The sequence below is a fragment of the Trematosphaeria pertusa genome (assembly GCF_010094035.1).
Source record: "Trematosphaeria pertusa strain CBS 122368 unplaced genomic scaffold BU26scaffold_8, whole genome shotgun sequence".
NCBI lineage: Eukaryota > Fungi > Ascomycota > Dothideomycetes > Pleosporales > Trematosphaeriaceae > Trematosphaeria > Trematosphaeria pertusa.
The window spans coordinates 1,244,169-1,261,110 of NW_022987219.1; the positions used below are offsets into that span (position 1 = coordinate 1,244,169).

General features: G+C 55.6%; 7 protein-coding genes across 7 annotated transcripts; 2 read left to right on the forward strand and 5 right to left on the reverse strand.

Moving 5' to 3' along the window:
- Window positions 1-2,328: 2,328 nt before the first annotated feature.
- On the reverse strand, window positions 2,329-4,154 carry BU26DRAFT_605752 (FAD/NAD(P)-binding domain-containing protein). The gene is made up of 4 exons (XM_033835614.1): window positions 3,700-4,154; window positions 3,391-3,646; window positions 2,984-3,321; window positions 2,329-2,900 (listed from the first exon to the last, which is right to left on the reverse strand). The coding sequence occupies exons 1-4, from the start codon at window positions 3,909-3,911 to the stop codon at window positions 2,366-2,368; spliced, it is 1,341 nt and encodes a 446-aa protein (XP_033683257.1). The 5' UTR covers window positions 3,912-4,154; the 3' UTR covers window positions 2,329-2,365.
- Window positions 4,155-4,496: 342 nt separating this feature from the next.
- Window positions 4,497-6,571, reverse strand: BU26DRAFT_485806 (Nse4-domain-containing protein). Its single transcript, XM_033825897.1, has 3 exons — window positions 5,979-6,571; window positions 5,087-5,932; window positions 4,497-5,038 (listed from the first exon to the last, which is right to left on the reverse strand). Exons 1-3 carry the CDS (start codon window positions 6,523-6,525, stop codon window positions 4,854-4,856), a joined length of 1,578 nt encoding a protein of 525 aa, XP_033683258.1. The 5' UTR covers window positions 6,526-6,571; the 3' UTR covers window positions 4,497-4,853.
- Window positions 6,572-6,701: 130 nt separating this feature from the next.
- On the forward strand, window positions 6,702-9,964 carry BU26DRAFT_605754 (phosphatidylinositol 3-kinase). The gene is made up of 3 exons (XM_033835615.1): window positions 6,702-7,005; window positions 7,054-7,140; window positions 7,187-9,964. The coding sequence occupies exons 1-3, from the start codon at window positions 6,944-6,946 to the stop codon at window positions 9,723-9,725; spliced, it is 2,688 nt and encodes an 895-aa protein (XP_033683259.1). The 5' UTR covers window positions 6,702-6,943; the 3' UTR covers window positions 9,726-9,964.
- BU26DRAFT_605755 (uncharacterized protein) lies at window positions 9,896-11,185 on the reverse strand. The gene is made up of 2 exons (XM_033835616.1): window positions 10,655-11,185; window positions 9,896-10,594 (listed from the first exon to the last, which is right to left on the reverse strand). The coding sequence occupies exons 1-2, from the start codon at window positions 11,072-11,074 to the stop codon at window positions 10,007-10,009; spliced, it is 1,008 nt and encodes a 335-aa protein (XP_033683260.1). The 5' UTR covers window positions 11,075-11,185; the 3' UTR covers window positions 9,896-10,006.
- A 219-nt stretch (window positions 11,186-11,404) lies between these two features.
- On the forward strand, window positions 11,405-13,323 carry BU26DRAFT_458465 (uncharacterized protein). Its single transcript, XM_033824980.1, has 2 exons — window positions 11,405-11,706; window positions 11,796-13,323. The coding sequence occupies exons 1-2, from the start codon at window positions 11,502-11,504 to the stop codon at window positions 13,052-13,054; spliced, it is 1,464 nt and encodes a 487-aa protein (XP_033683261.1). The 5' UTR covers window positions 11,405-11,501; the 3' UTR covers window positions 13,055-13,323.
- A 423-nt stretch (window positions 13,324-13,746) lies between these two features.
- BU26DRAFT_330196 (thioredoxin-like protein) lies at window positions 13,747-15,456 on the reverse strand. The gene is made up of 4 exons (XM_033822176.1): window positions 15,139-15,456; window positions 14,735-15,087; window positions 14,104-14,668; window positions 13,747-14,042 (listed from the first exon to the last, which is right to left on the reverse strand). The coding sequence occupies exons 1-4, from the start codon at window positions 15,218-15,220 to the stop codon at window positions 14,038-14,040; spliced, it is 1,005 nt and encodes a 334-aa protein (XP_033683262.1). The 5' UTR covers window positions 15,221-15,456; the 3' UTR covers window positions 13,747-14,037.
- A 597-nt stretch (window positions 15,457-16,053) lies between these two features.
- BU26DRAFT_605758 (uncharacterized protein) lies at window positions 16,054-16,860 on the reverse strand (the record flags this gene model as incomplete). The annotated part of the gene is made up of 1 exon (XM_033835617.1): window positions 16,054-16,860. The coding sequence occupies one exon, from the start codon at window positions 16,858-16,860 to the stop codon at window positions 16,054-16,056; it is 807 nt and encodes a 268-aa protein (XP_033683263.1).
- Between the last annotated feature and the right edge of the window lie 82 nt (window positions 16,861-16,942).

A 16,942-nucleotide genomic window follows, 5' to 3' on the forward strand; every position in this document is an offset into this window, starting at 1 on the left:
GTACATTCACTGGTGGTCAGTGCAAAGAACACGGTCGCACAGGTATGCTTGAAGACAGTCCATCATTCGAAAGCATAAGCATGTATTCCCTATACTAGCCAAAGTCTTCTTCCCATGCGCTTAATTACATAGTGCTCGCTTCCCGTCAACCTTATATGCGTTCGGAAGCACCGTCAAGGGTTCCTCCTGTTACAGCTTGACCATGGATCGTCCGCGCTGGTCAGCCAGGTGCCGAGTGTATATCTGGCTCCATTTGTTTGAGCTTCTGCTGCTTGTTGAAGTTGGCTGGTTTGGTTGGGTGGTGCGCTATCGTGAGACGATTCGGGAACCTGGGCGCCGGCATTCCCCATGGTGTTTGCTTGGCCTTGCGTCTTCGGAGGGGCTGGGGTAGGAACGGAGGGAGTGGGGTTATCTTCGCTATAGGGCTTTCGTCAGAAGGGAGTAAGAGCCGTGAAGATAAAGGTATGGCTCACTCTGACATGTCGAAACTGTTCGACTCTTTGTCTGGATGGAAGATAAGGGAGAGCTAAGCCGAGCAATGAGAGGAGTGCAGGAAGCTGGTTTGAAAGGCAGAATGATGATAGACAGCTCATCCCTTCAGGCGAGCAAAGGGGACAGCTTTATAACGAGACATTGCGACAGAGAAGGACGCCTCTCCCTGCAGGGGCAGGAAAAGGCAAAACGCCATTCGAACCATCTTGCAGTGCTCTAGATAGTCAAAGACGACCGGTCAGTCGGTTGGGATGAGTAGGATGCAGCGATATGAAGTCACGAACGCTCTCGACGGCGTACACGCGGTATATGCAGCGAAGCGGAAATTCACAGCTATTTGATTGGCGCGAGTAGTGCAAACCTCGTCTGAAAGGGAAGGTAAATGCTCACACTCGCCTTGCAGAGCCATCTGATGACGGCAAATTCAGACGCCGCCAGCTGTATGCACGATGGTTATCGGGTAGTGATGCGCTGAGATGGCGTACTAAGGTCGGGTTACGCACACCATGTTTCGTCCAGTCTATGTTAAGATACCGAGCTGCGACTAAGGCGGGTAAGCGAGCATACGACTTTTGGTGGCGTCGAGGCGGTGCCCAATGGGAGAAGAATCCTCATATGCAGGCGCTCCATTTGATGCCCGCAATCTTTGCGTCTGATGCAGGCGCTCATCGGCTGCGCATGACTGGCCTGCCTACTCTTTTGCTCTTCATTTCCCATCCCGATCCAGATCCCCAAAACGCTCGGACGAACCCTATCGCCTGGTTAGGGCCCTTGAAGCTCTTGAAAGCCCCTAGCCCGCCAGAAGCCACGCGAACCACCCCATCCGCTGCCGGATATTTTGCGGGCGTTGCGTTTTATGCAGGCGCCGCCGCAAGGCCCGGGTATCTCCGTGAGAAGACCCACAACAAGTCCTATCAACTTCAGACAGGGCATTGGCAAACAGCATGTCTTTCTACAAGTCCTAAACAAAGTATTCCTCGTCATAGATACCCCCAGATTCTCCTCTGGCTAAGAATCTACGGCTGAGGGCTCACGCTGGTGCCGGAGAAGCATAGCGATCTCTACACGACGTCGGGAACTCCTCTCTTCTTTTGGTGGGCCGTATTTTTCTGTACGCAGTAAGCCACCCTTGCCGCGTTTTGTATAAGCTACCCCTGCAACATTCTGCGTGCCCACTGGTGCTTTTCTGCGAGCAGGGTACAGTGTAGGCGGGATGAGGATTTTACAAGCCTTCTGCCTCAATTGCCTCTCGGTCGGCCGCCCCGGCACCAATCAAACCGTGCGGCTGCATCCCGCATATAAGCCTCTAGCTATATCCTTACCATCAGGGCCAAGTCAAAATAGACGCCCGGGCGAGCTTGCAGCTTAGGCATCGCCTTGTCCGACACGCATTCCTGAACCAATAACGTTCACGCCGCCACATTGAGGCTGTGGGACCACTGATTCAGGCACCAGACCAATGGGGAAAAGCGGGCATGAGAGTATAAGGCGAGGACACACTTATGCCCGGGCACATTCTCCGAGTTTCTCTCGTGCTGAACCCTGCTCTGCACCCTGCTCTGCACCCTCCGCCCCAAGTTAGACGTAACAACACAGTTGTTCGGTCCACATGCCCACCAACGGGCGGCCTCAGCACTGCAGATATCAGCCGCATCATGTTCCTTTTGTGTGAGCTCAAAGTCAAAAGAAAGCACTAACACACGTGGGCCCGATTCCCAAAGCCAACAGAGTCCTCTCCCGAGGAGAGAAAAGCCGTGTTGACAAGCGTCACAGGTGAGCGCAATGTGAGGAAAACTTTATGAGGCATACAACCAGTGCAGAATGAGCAATATATTCATCAGGAACAACGCGTCGCTCTATCCCCTCTACAAACCTACGTTTTCATCGCCCACTCCATCCTCCCCCGTTCCTTCACATCCCCAAACCACTTCCACCCCTGTGGCAACGCTCCCACCTCGGCATACTCCATTGCCTTCTCCGCCTCCTTAAAAACATCATACCCATAGAAGAAATCTCTAATCGGCTCGCTCCAGCTCGTCACACCCATGGGCCAGTCCACCAACTCGCCCTGATAGAACTTGCGAATCTCGTCTGTTTTCTTGGCCAGGCCTTCCATGGTGAAGCGCGGGTTGGTCGAGGACAGGATCTGCGTGGTTGCGGAGCGGGGGAGGCGGAGCTGCTGGTAGAGATTCAAGCGCTTCTCGAGATTGGCGGGGGAATAGGTGAAGTTGGACGCGGCGAAGAGGATTTCTAGGGCGCCGGCATCTTCGAGCGCGGAGCAGGCGCCTTGCGCGTGCGTGGGCAGCATGTGGTGCGTTGCATCGCCTATGCAGAGCATCTTGCCTCGGTAGATTCTCGTGGAAGGCGGTCGCTGCGTAACCGTGTACACCTTCATCTGATCCGCCGTCCTGTCTTCGCGTTGGTTTTGATCCCTTTTATCGCTCTCCTAAACTATACACATCCGAACCTCCAAGTGACGAGACAAACTTACATAGGTATATTCCTCACCGCCTCGTGAAACCCCTCCATAGCCTCCAACACTTTCTCATGCGTGGTATCGCTATCCCAGTCCTCCTTGTCGCGCTCTTCGGGCCGCGTGTCGTGGAAGACGGCACAGTTGAGAAGCTCGCCTCCTCGGCAGGGGTATGTCACCATTGTGACGCCCTTTTCATTGAAAAAGGTGCAGAAGCCCGCGCCTTCGTTGTTCCACAGTATAGCGGCACCGGGGTGCTCGATCACCTTATCGAAGGGGGCGAGCCATCTGTACACGCTCTTCCCGATCTTGACCGAGGGAATGTGTTCCTGTGCAATCTTGGAGACGAACCCGGTCTGTGGGAGTTAGCCGTCCGTTCGTTGGGAAGACTAAATGCATAGCCTTTCCGAGCAGCGGGAGCTCACATGACATCCATCCGCCAACACCCAAAAATCCTTCTTCACCTTCTCCCCACCTCGAAGCTCCACCTCCCCTTCCTCTGGCCAAACTTCTACAACCTCGGCACCGAGCCTGATCTTCACGCCAACCTTCTCTGCCACTTCTCTCAACCCTGAATGCAGGTCCACCCGATGATAAGCGCACATGCGCTCCCCGAACCTCTCTTCCACGTCCTCGAAACTCGTTCGCAGCGCAATTTGAAGTGTTTCTACTCTCACGAAGCTAGTTTAATCGTTAGTGAGCGAGAGGCGTATAACGCATGGAAGCAATACTACCGAAACTGCTTAAAGTCCACCGGACGCGCTTTGTGGAAGTCAAAGCCCCACCGTCGGATCACACGGTTCCCGTTCGGTGTGAGAAGAATAGCTGCGCCGATTTCCCGTTTGAAGTTGCTCTTCTCGAAGATCTCGACATTGTGACCTGCCCGGCGTAGGCCGATGGCGGCAGCGAGACCGGCGATACCAGCCCCGACGATACCAACGTCCATAGTTTGAAGGTTTCTTTTCTCGTAAGTATGGCCCTAGTAGTAAAAGTCGATGAATGAAGACCGCAACTGTGTTGAGCGAGTGTTGGGTTGTAAGAAAAACAAATTCTGGTGGGATTGTAGAGCTTATGGCACAGCGTCCTGCGCCACGATACACGCGGATTCCTAATCTTCCTTCCGGAGTATAAGAACGCGAAACAAACAGTGCTGACGCAAGACTCGCGATCGATGTCTTGTAGGTTGTAGTGCGTAATGGTACAGCACATGAGATCCTTAGCGCTCAACTGAGGTCCGGTCTGGGCAGACATGCAACATCGTATTCCCGGTGATATCGACCAATCAGCGGAATTATGAGATGTACGAACGAGAAACGAGAAAAAAGCCTAGGTTCTAACAATTCACTTCGTCGAATATTCGTCGACTTGAGCGCCTTACAGCGCTAGTAACGATTTATGTGAGCGTGCTAAGCCAAACAACATATCTGCGCATTGACCGAATAGGGAAGCGAAGTACGGGTGCACATAGTAAGCACTGCAACGAACTAAAAGGTAAGCCTGGAAGGAAAGAAAGTTTATGGCGTAGATATGCCTCGACTTTATTGACATACTGTTGCCCATTGGTTCTTATAGGCGGAGAGGCAGGATACTGCTACCAAATGACGAGAGAGGTCCGGGGTATCGAATTCTAGATAAACCATGCTGAAAGTCTTGGAGAAGCGCAAAATAACTCGTGTGCGAAAAAGTGATGAGCGCAAAATTACCGCCGCTTTTCCCTCAACGCTATACCAGATCCGAACGCCATTAAGATTAGTAAAGATATATGCTAGGAAGGATGCCCGTGCCGGCACATCGTCCACGATACGTGTTGTCGTACAAAACCGCTTCTTACTAGCGCAAGAATGGGTGACCGAGAATGGATGGCATCAATGAGCTGGAGAGCGGTGCTCTAGCCGTACCAGCCTCCGGCGGTGACGTTGGTTTCGTCTGGGACACGGTGAGGAATAAGCGGCACCTTGATGTCGAAGGCTTTAATCAAAGTCTTCCAGGTCGGCCAATCAAGGCTAAAAATTGCCTGATGTTTCTCAACGTGCAGTTCTCGTTGCTGTTGAAGATTCCGCGGCTCCTCGGGCACTGGAAGAGTCAGCAACAGATCTGGAAGACATGGCAAAAAACACTCACCCAACAGCGGGAGTTCATCTGCGTCGGTCAAAACCTTGGCAGCCCCTTCACGGATGAGGAAGCTAATGTAGAAGAGATTCTCCACGGTCTGCCCGAATGAACGGGGATTGATGGCGAAGTCAAACAAGGAGACCGCCGCTTCGCCCTCAGGCGTCTGGTAGACGCGGTAGCGTTTGCAGGCCGCGCTGACGTCCTCATCGTCATAGTTTGGGTACGCTTTAAGCTCTTCTTCGATTTGGACCTCGCCGTCGTTGATGTGCTGTTGCAGTCGCGTCTTGATGCCCTTTACAAGGTTCGTCAGGTTGGAGTTTTCGGATTGAATTATGTCCTCGTGTCTGAGTTCTTGGGGGCGCGTAGCCGGTCCCAGCGGTTGTCGCTGGGCTCTTGCACGGCGGGTCTGCAATCGGGCGCGCTTCTGAACGGAGAGCGGCCCTAGAAGGAAGCTCGATACGGGGGGCCGCTTGTTGTTCGGAAAACAAGCATATCTTCCCAGAAGGGCCCAATCCAGACCCTCCCCGTTATTTTCCTCGTCTTCTTCGTCTTCGGGCACCGGCTGTCGCCGGCGGGGTGCCTGCGTGGAGGCAACTTCTTTCGAACCCGCTGGTCTGCCCTCCTTCATGAAGAAGATACACCGCGATACAAATTGATCAACGTCGACACCGACACCAACGTTTCCATGCAGACTGGCATTCAGCTTCTTGGCTGCGTAATCGCTCGCCAGTACCAGGACGCGCGAATCCAAAGTGGCATCGCCAGTCTGCCGAACCTTGCTCATCAAGTGGTTCTGACGTACGATAGCATCCGCTAAGGCGCCGCTCTCCGGCCGGATCAGGTCGTCGCGGTTGTCTAGAATTGTCAGCCTTGCCTGGTGCAATTGCGGTCCGTCCCTCACCTTCCATCTCGCGATGGTGATTGCGAATGCTAGCGCGCAATATTCGGCGCTTTTCGGGATCCTGGTGCGGGTTGTAGTATCGCGACCCTCCCTCCTCTTCGTCCTCTTCGTCGTCATTGGGGGTCGGCAGGCCTTGCTCATCTTGTTCCTCCTCGTCCTCGTACGTCTGCGGGCCATCACCATCGTCCCCGTCTTCGTAGATGTCTGACTCGCCCATGCTGTAGTCGCCGGTCCGGCGGCGCTTGTTCGCGTTCCCTGATGACGAAGACGAGCCCGACACAGGGGTAGGCAGACGCTGTGGGCGCCCACCAGCCATTCTCCTGCCTTTACTTGTCGGACGGGGCGTCATTTGGCGCGATTCCGGGATTTCGTTCTCCTTATCCGAGTTCATGGACTGCGCGGGGCTCATGACGGAATATGAGGACTGTCGTGCTGCGCTGCCTGCATTGAGACGCGCGCCGGGCGGGGGGTCCGCGTAGAGTGAATCCACGGTGGCCGAGCGACTGTATTGCGGGGTTGCGGAGGGGTGGGTATTGAGACGCGCCATGCTGCTGCATCGGAGAGACAGGACGAGTGGCGGGAGAAGGGGCGGTCGCTGGTGTTGACGAGGCGACGGGCGCGAGCACTCGACGCGGCGCAGCAGGAGCCGCTACGCTAGCGCGATTTTCGTCGAGACGCCCCACACGTGCCACCGTTCTCCCGCGTCGTTCTCACAAGCGAACGCTGCGTGACATTCACCTCTCTCATAGCTCTGGTGCTTTGTTGATGAATATGCTGCCGGCCACTGCTCATTCAAATAACTAGTCGCAGGGCTCTCTCATCTCTCCCGGCGAGTTGCTACACTCTCTCACCAACGGCGCCTACCTTCACCTTCACCTTCACCTTCACCTTCACCTTCACCTTCGCCTCTCTATATGACGCACTCCGATGGCATGCGATAGCAAACATCCGCCTTTCCGCTCGAGATGGAAGCCTTCCACTTTGCTACCTCCTCCGACCTGAACGAGCTCACGGTCCATGTCCGAATGTGAGCTGCCCCCAATATGCGCGCTGAAGCATGCTGAGTCCCGCATAGAGATCGCCTTGATGGACACCAGAAGCCTGTGCCCTATTCGGAGCTGTTGAAGAGACCTGATCTTAGGCACCGAGCCTCGAATATCAGGTTCGCCTCGTATAGCTTCTCCAGATGAAAGCTGACAAGCGTGCAGCCCGCACTCCGAGCTCTATGTGACGGCTCAGATATGGGCCGACAGCAAGCCCCTCACCGTGCCCGTCCAGACCGCCTACAAGTCCTTCAAGAACGCGCGCATATGGAATGAATGGCTGTCTCTTCCCGTCACCTACGCGAACCTCCCAGCCTCCGCCCAGCTCTCCATAACCGTGTGGGACTTGTCGCCGGCCGAGGATAAAGATTCCAACCTACATGCGATACCCTTTGGAGGCACCACGATACCTCTATTCGACAAAGACAACACACTGCAGAAGGGAAGGCAGCGGTGTCGGCTGCACCGCTTCAAGGCAGCGGATGGCCTATCCAATACCACGACGCCGTGGGTAATACCACCGGCGCGGAAAAGCAGGAAGGATGCCGTGCAAGAGGATACAGTGAATGAGCAGATAGCAGAGATGCAGAGGCTAGAGGAGCTCCTGAAGAAACAGGAAATGGGCGACATACCCCAGAACCAGTGGCTGGATGCCCTGGTGTTCAAGAAGATGATGAAGATCCGCAACGAGGCTCTCAAGGCAGAAGCTACCGCTTTGAACCGTCGTAACAGGGTCCAGTCCAACGGCACGAATGGCGAGACTGCCCATAACTCAGACGAGGAGCTATTCTACCTCGACATCGAGCTACCCCGCTTTGATCACTCCATAGTGTTTACGGACGTGGAGTATCCTCCGCCTCCGGTATCAGACATCAAGCTTCCCACAGAATCCGATATACGGTTACGGCCACCACCAGAGGTATCCTTTGGCCCTGGAATTGGAAACGGATACGGAGACGCGGATGCAGGTCGCCTCATCCGCATTTACGACCCAGAAATCGGCAGAAGGGTCAATCCAGCAGAAGACAAGCACCGCGAGTTGATGCGCAGCCAGCAGACCGACTCGCTAGACCGCGATAGAAAACCGAACGTGCACGTCAGGGATAAGCTGAACTTGCTTATGGCCAAAGGCCCACTCGAGGAGATAACGTCGCACGAGCGCGACGAAATCTGGAAGTTCCGATACTACCTCCTCAGGGACAAGCGTGCGCTTACCAAGTTCGTCAAATGCGTGAATTGGAAGAATGAGCGAGAAGCACGGCAAGCAGCGCCTCTCCTTGAGAAGTGGGCCGAAGTTGATGTCGACGACGCGCTCGAGCTCCTAGGCCCGCAATTTGACCACCCCGTCGTACGCAGCTATGCCGTCGAGCGCCTTAAGAAGGCCGACGATGAAGAACTCCAACTATATCTTCTGCAGCTCGTACAAGCCCTGAAATACGAAGCCGATGGCGAAGGCGACGACTCCTCGCTCGCACGCTTTCTGGTCACGCGGGCGGCCAACAGCTTCACCTTGGGCAACTTCCTCCACTGGTACCTAATGGTCGAGATCAGCGACCTTAGCAGTGACCAAGCGCCTGAGCATCGCGCTCTCTTCTCAAAGGTCGAATACGACTTCATGGTCGAGCTGGAAAAGACTCATCAAGGAGAAGAGACACGGAAAATGTTCAAGCGCCAGGGCGAGCTACTCACCGTGCTCGCCAGAATATCGAAAGAGGTCCGTTTTGGCGGCGGCGATCGACCAGCCAAGATCGCTCGTCTGAAGAAAGCGCTTGGAGATCCGCGAAACGACCTCGTCAGCTTCGACCCCTTACCCTTGCCACTCGACCCAGCCATTATGGTCAATGGTGTCTATCCCGACGACTGCACGGTTCTGAAATCCTCTCTCCTCCCCATGGTCCTGAACTTCAAGACCACGTTTAACACGAAGTACCCCATCATCTTCAAAACGGGCGACGACCTCCGCCAGGACCAGCTCGTCATCCAAATCATCACGCTCATGGACCAGCTACTGAAGAAAGAAAACCTCGACCTCAAACTTACACCCTACCGCATCCTCGCTACCTCCACCTCGGCAGGCGCCTTCCAATTCATCCCATCCATGTCCCTCGCTGCTGCAGTGCAGAAACACAAAGGCAGTCTCCTCGCCTATCTTCGCGCCAATAACCCAGACGACACGGCACCCTTGGGCGTCAGGAAAGAAGCAATGGACACGTACATCAAGTCCTGCGCCGGCTACTGTGTAATAACCTACCTCCTCGGCGTCGGTGACCGGCATCTCGACAACCTCCTCATCTCACCTTCCGGCGCCTTCTTCCACGTCGACTTCGGCTACATCCTCGGCAGGGATCCGAAACCCTACGCCCCGCAGATGAAACTCTGCCGCGAGATGATCGAAGGCATGGGCGGCGCCGACCACCCTAACTATCTCTCCTTCAAGCAATACTCATTCACCGCCTGGAGCACGCTCAGGAAGAGCGCGAATCTGTTGCTGAATCTGTTTGCTCTTATGAAGGAGGCGAATATACCGGATATTAAAGTCGAGAGGGAGGGTTCAGTGAGGAAGGTTGAGCAGAGGATGTGGCTGGGCAAGGGCGAAGCAGAGGCGGGGAGGGAGTTTGAGAAGCTGATTGAGGAGAGTATGGGGGATCGGCTGGCAGGCGTGATTGACTGGGCCCATGATTTTATGCAGTACTGGAAGAAGTAGGGGAGATAGAGCTAGTCGTGTCATACATTGCGCCAGCATCCTTGATTAGTACTGTAGCCACGCAGACTCGTGTCGTGCATGGAAGTTACGCTCTATGGTGCAGGGCATCCGGCGGGTTGGTGACTCAAGGAGGAGATGGCTTCCGAAAATGCTGAAAAGTAGAGAACCACAAAGTCTTAAGATGTGTAGGGAGAGCAAGTCAACAGAAATGAAAGGTATCGTAAATATGTTAGGAGCTGAAGAGAGAAAGAGGTATATTCCTCCGTCTATTTCAGACTTGTCTATTTAAGCTCCTCAAGACCATCCTCAGTGACTTTGTCCAGCAAGGCCTCCGGGTTCTTGCTCCGATGGTACTGGTAAAACGCATAAGCCGACAGCGCTTTCCCATCGCGCCCACCATGGACGCACAGCTCGTCAAGCGGGACCAGCTTGAGCGTAATCATCTCGCCCTCGTCCCGCAGGCCGGTCGCTCTACCCTGGAGCGCCTGCAACTTCCCTCTCGGCACCCTCTTCTGACACAGGTACAGGGGGAGAAACTCGTCGCAAGCGCCCATGCTGGGGTACATTGCGTTGTGGAGATTTTCTCGTGCATGGCTGTGCTGCGGTGACGTGTTCCTCTTCCACGGCGTGATCGTGGACTGGGTAACCACGTTCTCGGAGAGGGCGAACAGGTCGTCGGGTTTGACGACAAGCGTGGTCTCCTCTTTGATCTCTTTCGCCGCGGTGCCGGTGAACGAGTGGCCCTCGAGCATGCCGGCGGGGATCTCTGCGAAGGCGAGCGACGCGGCGGCTATGCGGGGCTGGATGGTGAGGAGGGCGAATTTGTCCTTCTCTGAGTCCTTGGGGACGTCGTTGGGTTGGAGGATGATCTGGGCGTGGTAAGTACGTACCGCCTCGGCAAACGCAGCTGCATGAAATGAATGACTCACTAGCATCCCGACGCTTCCTCCCCGAAGAAAGACAGCGCCTGGTAGAGACTGTCTGGGCTTTCTGAGCTCCATTTCATCGGTCTCGCCCTCGTTGGGCCCGCTCTCGACCTTGACCTGCATCTTGATGAAGCCTAGTTTGCCACTCTTCCCGGTCTTGGGATCGATCTTGCCGAACCAGTCGACTGCCTGGACGTCGATTTCGCGGAGCTTGTACGCATTACTGTGGAAGGTGTGGGCTGGGTCTTCCTGCAGCTTGAGGTTGTCCAGCAGCTTCGAGAGCCATTCGTTGAACGCTGGGAAACTGACTAGATCCTGGCTGTCCAGGTTCCATGGAAGGAGGACTTTGCATGGTGGTGCGAGTTGCCGACCTCGGCAGCCCGACAAGATGAACTGCTTCCGAGTCTCTGTGGTAGTAGACATTTTGGCTAGGGTATTTTGCACGTTCGTAAGTGGTTTCGCGGTGGTTTGCCCGCTTCGAAGAATCAGGTGAAGGTGTTCTTTCCAAAGAGGATTGTTGTAGAGAGAAGTTGGTTGAAGTGGGCTTCCGCCTCCAGGTATCCTTTATAGGTGCGCTGAATCATATTCATAGCTGTGAGTCTACGAGCACACGGTGACTGAGCGAGTGACGTTAGGCTGCGTCGTGCCTGAGTGGCTAGACCAGAAGCTTGGGCCAAACTGGGGGCCGTGCTCACTTCCGGTGAATGGCGCCGAAGAGGGGCATATCAACATCAACACCGTTAAGTCCGCCACCCACGAGATAAGCTTAAGAGCATCCAAATAGCCCCTCACCTGCCCCTAATCCGCCTGTTTCTGCCCAGTCTAGCTTCACCATCGATTTCCCGTCCCAATGGGTACTTTAACAGCCGGTTATCCGCGGTTGGATACGCACTGCCCGCACAAGCTCGCGACGTCGTGCCGCCTCACTTCGACGCCGAACTGCTGCGCATGCGCCGATGAACGCCCTCACTCGCGCACATACTCGGTCTACGTCGACGGCGTGGGCTTCGTCCAGCGCGGAACACGCTGGCAGAGCTATTGCCCGCCCTGCAAGGGTGAGTTTGCTCCGATACCCCTCCCGTCAACAATAGCACTGTACCAAACAATGTGCAAACATTGAGCCATGCTGATGCACGCAAACCAGAGTTCTGGAACAACCGCCTCGCAGCGACCGACCCCCCGCTGGAAGCCTCGCAGACGCAGATTCCACTCATTCCCGACCAGACCGAGTTCCTCGAGCGCTGGTTTGAGTTCCACCAGGGCTACCGGATTGTGAAGCACGCCGATGGGACAGAGTCTCGCATTGCAGTTCTAGGAGAGCCGTTCAGAGAGGTCAGCCCGGGATTCCTGCCGCGGACGCTGAATCAGTTGCGCGCGGGGATTGAGAACGACGAGTTCCGACCACAGAACCGGTTCCGACGGAGGCGGTTATCGTCCGAGGAAGAGAGGGCGGAAGAGCCACAGCAGAGCCTTGAGGAGGCTCTTGATAGTTTGCTCGAGGACGCTTCAGACGAGGAAACAGCAGACACGGAGCATCAAGAGTCGGACATGCCCCGCGACGCAACTGGCCTCTCGCGGCCTCTCACCCGGACCGAAGTCCACCTGCACCGCGCAATGGATCGCATCGCCCGCATATTCGGCACCCGAGAAGACGTCCAACGGGACGACTACGAGTCGCCTCTCTCGACAATGTACGATCGGGCCTGGGGACGCTATGAACAAGCCGAAGAGCGACGAGCGTCTGGAGACACGACCGCTCCCTCTGTCGAAGGCCTCTCAGGCAGAGACCGACGCGAGATAGAAGAGCAAGTACTCTGGGGCGTCATGGACGATTCTCGAGACGCTTTCATACAAGAGCAGGAGAGCGGCAACGTTAGGAGCTATACCCCTGCTTCCATGAACCGAAGGAGCGAAGACTCCGCCACGGAGCCTACCACTCCTCGCACTTTCGAATCTTTCGTCAATCTGCCTACGAATGCACCACCCTCGGCGTCGCTAACAACCACCTCTTCCGCCTCAACCTCTACCAACGATCTCCGCACCTCCCTTGAGCAGATCACGTCCGACCTCACCCGCCTACGCATGGCCTCGGAAGCCGTCGCCAATGCCCGGCATGCCATACACGCACGCCGCCACCCGGCACCACTCATGACGCTCGACAACCAGCCTGACCGCCCGGCACCGATGACCGACGAGCAAATGACGAAGAATCTGAGCTGCCAGGTGTGCTATTGCCAGATTGCGGATATCGCGGTGCTGCCGTGTGGACATATGGTCATGTGCCAGTGGTGCGCGGACGTGGTGGTGCCGGTGAGGCATAGTCATTTGCCGGTAAGCCCGAGCAAGTGCCCGATGTGCAGGAAGCCGGTCAAGCAGAGGTTTAAGATACATATGGGCTCGTAGGGCGGAATCTGGTATGGAGAGCGAATCTGCCAGGGAGAACTGGCCCTGATGCGTCTAGAGAGGCGGGCGCGGTCCGCATGGGCTGTGTCTCTCACATATTTCAGGCTCGAGGGCTGGTGACAGTGGAAAAGAGCTAGGGTACCGCAGGCCCGCCTAGGCTTGCGTGCTGAGCCAGCACTTTATGGAGGGGATGGCGCAATAGCTTAGAGCAGTTACGCAGCGATATGTATATATTGACGTTCTGCGGCATAGAAACAAAGCTGAATCCGAAATATCCCTCATACTTTACAACCCTCTTCACGCGCTTCTTGCGGGAAACTAGAAACGAGATCAGACTAACTCAAACGAGACGACACCTGAAACAAAGCTACTCTATCTCCGCCGGTGGGTGGGGAACATAGGAACGAACAGAACGACTGTAAACAGACGAACGACAACTGCATGAAAAGTTAAGTTGCCCACCACTGCTCCACTCCACTCCCCATCAACTAACTCCCACCGCTCTCCTCAACGACAACATCAAAATACCCCGACGTCTTACCATCCTCCTTGCTGCCCTCCCCACCCGTGCCGCTATTCTTCGGACTGCTCAGCCCCCCGCTCATCTTCTTAATCGCCTCAAACGTCATCTGCAGCCTCGTCTTCTCCGCCGCTCCACTACCAGCCGCATTCGCTCCCGCGCTCCGGCTCGACGTCGGCGACGAGGCGGCGCTGGAGTGTGAACGCGAGTGCGTGTAGTTGGGCGAGGGATGGCCGTGCGGGTAGGCTGACTGCGGTGTAGCGTTTGCAGAAGAAGCCTGGGCCTGCGGCGAGGACGTGGGGTCTGCGAACTCGAGGATTACGTGGGAGCCGCGGCTGGATTCGTAGGTGTTGTGCTTGGAGAGGCTGAGTAGGTGGTTTTGGCTCGAGCTGGTGCGCTGGGCGGCTTGGGGGCGGGCAGCGGGCGCGGAGGGCGCGGAAGAGTGGCCTGTGGGAGAGGGGGATTAGTCTGTTGGATCAGCGGGTGGTAAGGAGGAAGGGGTAAGGAAGGTTTGGGGGGACGTAGGTACCTCTTGAATGGCGAGCTGTGCTCGGCTGGGAATGCTCTTTCCTTAGTGTCGGGGGTCTGGCGCTACTGGGCGTGGGTGTGGGCGTCGTGTTCAAGCTTTGCGGAGCGGATTTGGAGTGGATAGAGTGTGCTGGACGAGCGGAGGAGAAGGACCGACGAGGTAGACAGTCGTTGGAAGAAAACCTTGGGGTGTTGTCCGTAGAGTGAGACTGCGATCTCGCACGGCCGTTGTATTGCGCGCTGCCCCCACCGCCGGTACTGCTGTTGCTTTGGCTGCTGGATTGCCGCGAGTTGGTCTTCGCCTTATCTTCGCCTTCGCTCTTGTGCTTGGCGTCGAGGTCGGTGACGACGACGGTGTCGCCGAACTCTTTCTGCAGGTTGGCGAGCCGCTCGTCGTAGGACTCGGTCAGCGTGTTGGAAATAGTGTTGATGGTTTCCATTGCGTTGTTTGACGGCTTCCAGTCGACGGGGCAGAGGACACCGTGTTTTGCAACGGCTTGGAAAGCTTCCAGCAGGCGGAGGGCTTCGAGGACTGAGCGGCCCACTGTCAAGTTGTTTAGGGTAATCTGTCTTTCATCAGCCCACCGGCTAGCACTGGTGATGAATGTGAAGCACTGCGGAAAGGGACTAACCTGCTGCACAACCGCCTCCTCGTCCAGAATAAACATGCCCCGCAAACAAACACCCTCCTCCTCAATCAGCACCCCATAATCCCTACTCATCTTATGATTCGCATCGCTTAGTAGCGCGATATCGATCTGGCCCAGCCCGCCATACTGTCTGGGCACGTTCTGCCAGTGCCACAAGCTGTGCTTCGTATCCACAGACACGAAAACGACGTCGCAGTTGCGGTCTCGAAATTCGTCAAGGCAGTTTTGGAAGGCGAGCACTTCGGTCGGGCAGACGAAGGAGAAGGCCGCCGGTATGAAGAGAAGGATCAGCCAGGAGGGTTTGTTCTCGTTGATGTAGGTGCTGAGGGACACTTCTGTGGATATGTCAATAGCGTTATGAAAAGTGGAGGGATGGCCGAGCATACCCTCGATTGTGCCCTTGATGACGGCGTCGCAGTGGAATTCGGGAGCTTTGTATCCAATGCGGACTTTGCCTAGCGTACTCATCGCTGAGGCTCTTCCTAAGACGCGATGAACGTGAAGACCAGCTGCTCGATTTCGCTATCTTTGCCAGATTCCGGCTCTTGATTCTGGAGTGCGGCGAAGGACGTATACATGAATATGATGCAGGACTTAGCAGAGGAAGTCAGTAAATATACTAGTGGCGACTGGAGGCGTCATGCCATCGTGTCTCATACGCACACGACGGGGTCGGCAGCGATCGTACCATCTCCATCGCGTTCGATCTCATCGTGTCTCTCCGACGAGAGATCTAGATTGCCGTTTTCGGTAGGAACAACTTTCTAGAAGCGAGCTAGAAGCGAGAATTCCTTTGACGCCTCGTGAAACATCCGATGTAACTTGGTGACAACTGGCACTAATCATCGCATACCGACGCGGTGGATGAAAGAAAGCGGAGAGCGCACGAACGACAAGCTGAGAAGGATTCACGAGACCGCGAGATGTGCTGGTGTTGAGGGCTAGGCTAAAGTGGAACGTGTACGTTTAAGGCTTTGGCGACGACGAATGTATCGATGTCTTAGGAACATGCACTTATCGAGAAGCGAAAGTGGAACGAACGATTGAGGTGATGGAATATTGGGATAGTCTGCGCATGGGTATCTAGACGGAAACATAATGTGAAGGATTCGGGCGTTGACCACGGTTGGCAATCAGTTCGCCAAAGGGGCGGACATGTGGGTCAACACCCGGAGGAAGTGAACGATGCCTTCTCAAGTGGAGCCTAACGCAGTCGAGTCTATCAGCCGGAGCACAAAAATCGGAGGACACCTTAGAAAATGCGAGTTGCCAGGCTGAAGGTGTTCCTGACAGCGAGGCAGTTATGGCCACTCACCCTGCTGACCGCACTTCTCGCACACCCAGCTGGAACACCCAGCCTTTGCATTTTGCACCGCTTCCATACTGGCGACTCTCTTCTCTCTTTTCTGCACCTCCTGCTCCCTCAGTCGAACCGACTTCTCTAGATCCTCTACTCGCTTCTCGAAGCTTTTCTCCTTGAGCCGGAGCCGCTCCTGCCGGACATGGAGTACCTCTGTCCCCTCTGTGAGATTTGTCGAGGATGGTCCGGACGTATGGACTGTAGGGTCTCGTGCTTTAGTTCCCGCCACGCTCTCTGTCGACGATTTGTCAGCAATCCACAGGTCTTGCGCATGGTTGTACGGGGGATCTCCTGGCATAGAACGAGAGGGGAGGCACCCACCAGAACCCGTAGCGCTCACGATATTGATAGGCGCTGCAGCAAGGTATCCAGTATCCCAGTGTGCGTACGCGCAATCCTCGTCTCTCTTGTTGCAGCGGCCGAAGTGGTGCCAGAAGAAGCAAGTAATCGGTGCAACGAAATGTTTTGGTAGCGAGACATCGATTGATTTGTTTCGATGTCGCAAACGCTGAGATGCGAACTCGTAGTCGGTATATCCAGGTGTTGGCTCCGGATAGGTAGGCGACGATTGAGGGAACAGACGGGGACGCGACGGGGACCGACAGGCTGGGGTATAGGTGTCATACTCCTTATATCTATCCGAACGGGAGCGGGGTCGTGATGGGCGTGGGTGAGGTTCCTGGCGCTGCTTTGTTCGAGGGCGGTAGCCGTAAGGTTCGGGCCTGTGAGCAGGACGATAACGATCCATAGTGCGGGGTCTTTGGTGAATTGCCCATAGGGATGTGGTTCCCTTCTTGGGCACAGGTCGATACGGAGGGCCGCCTGTCATT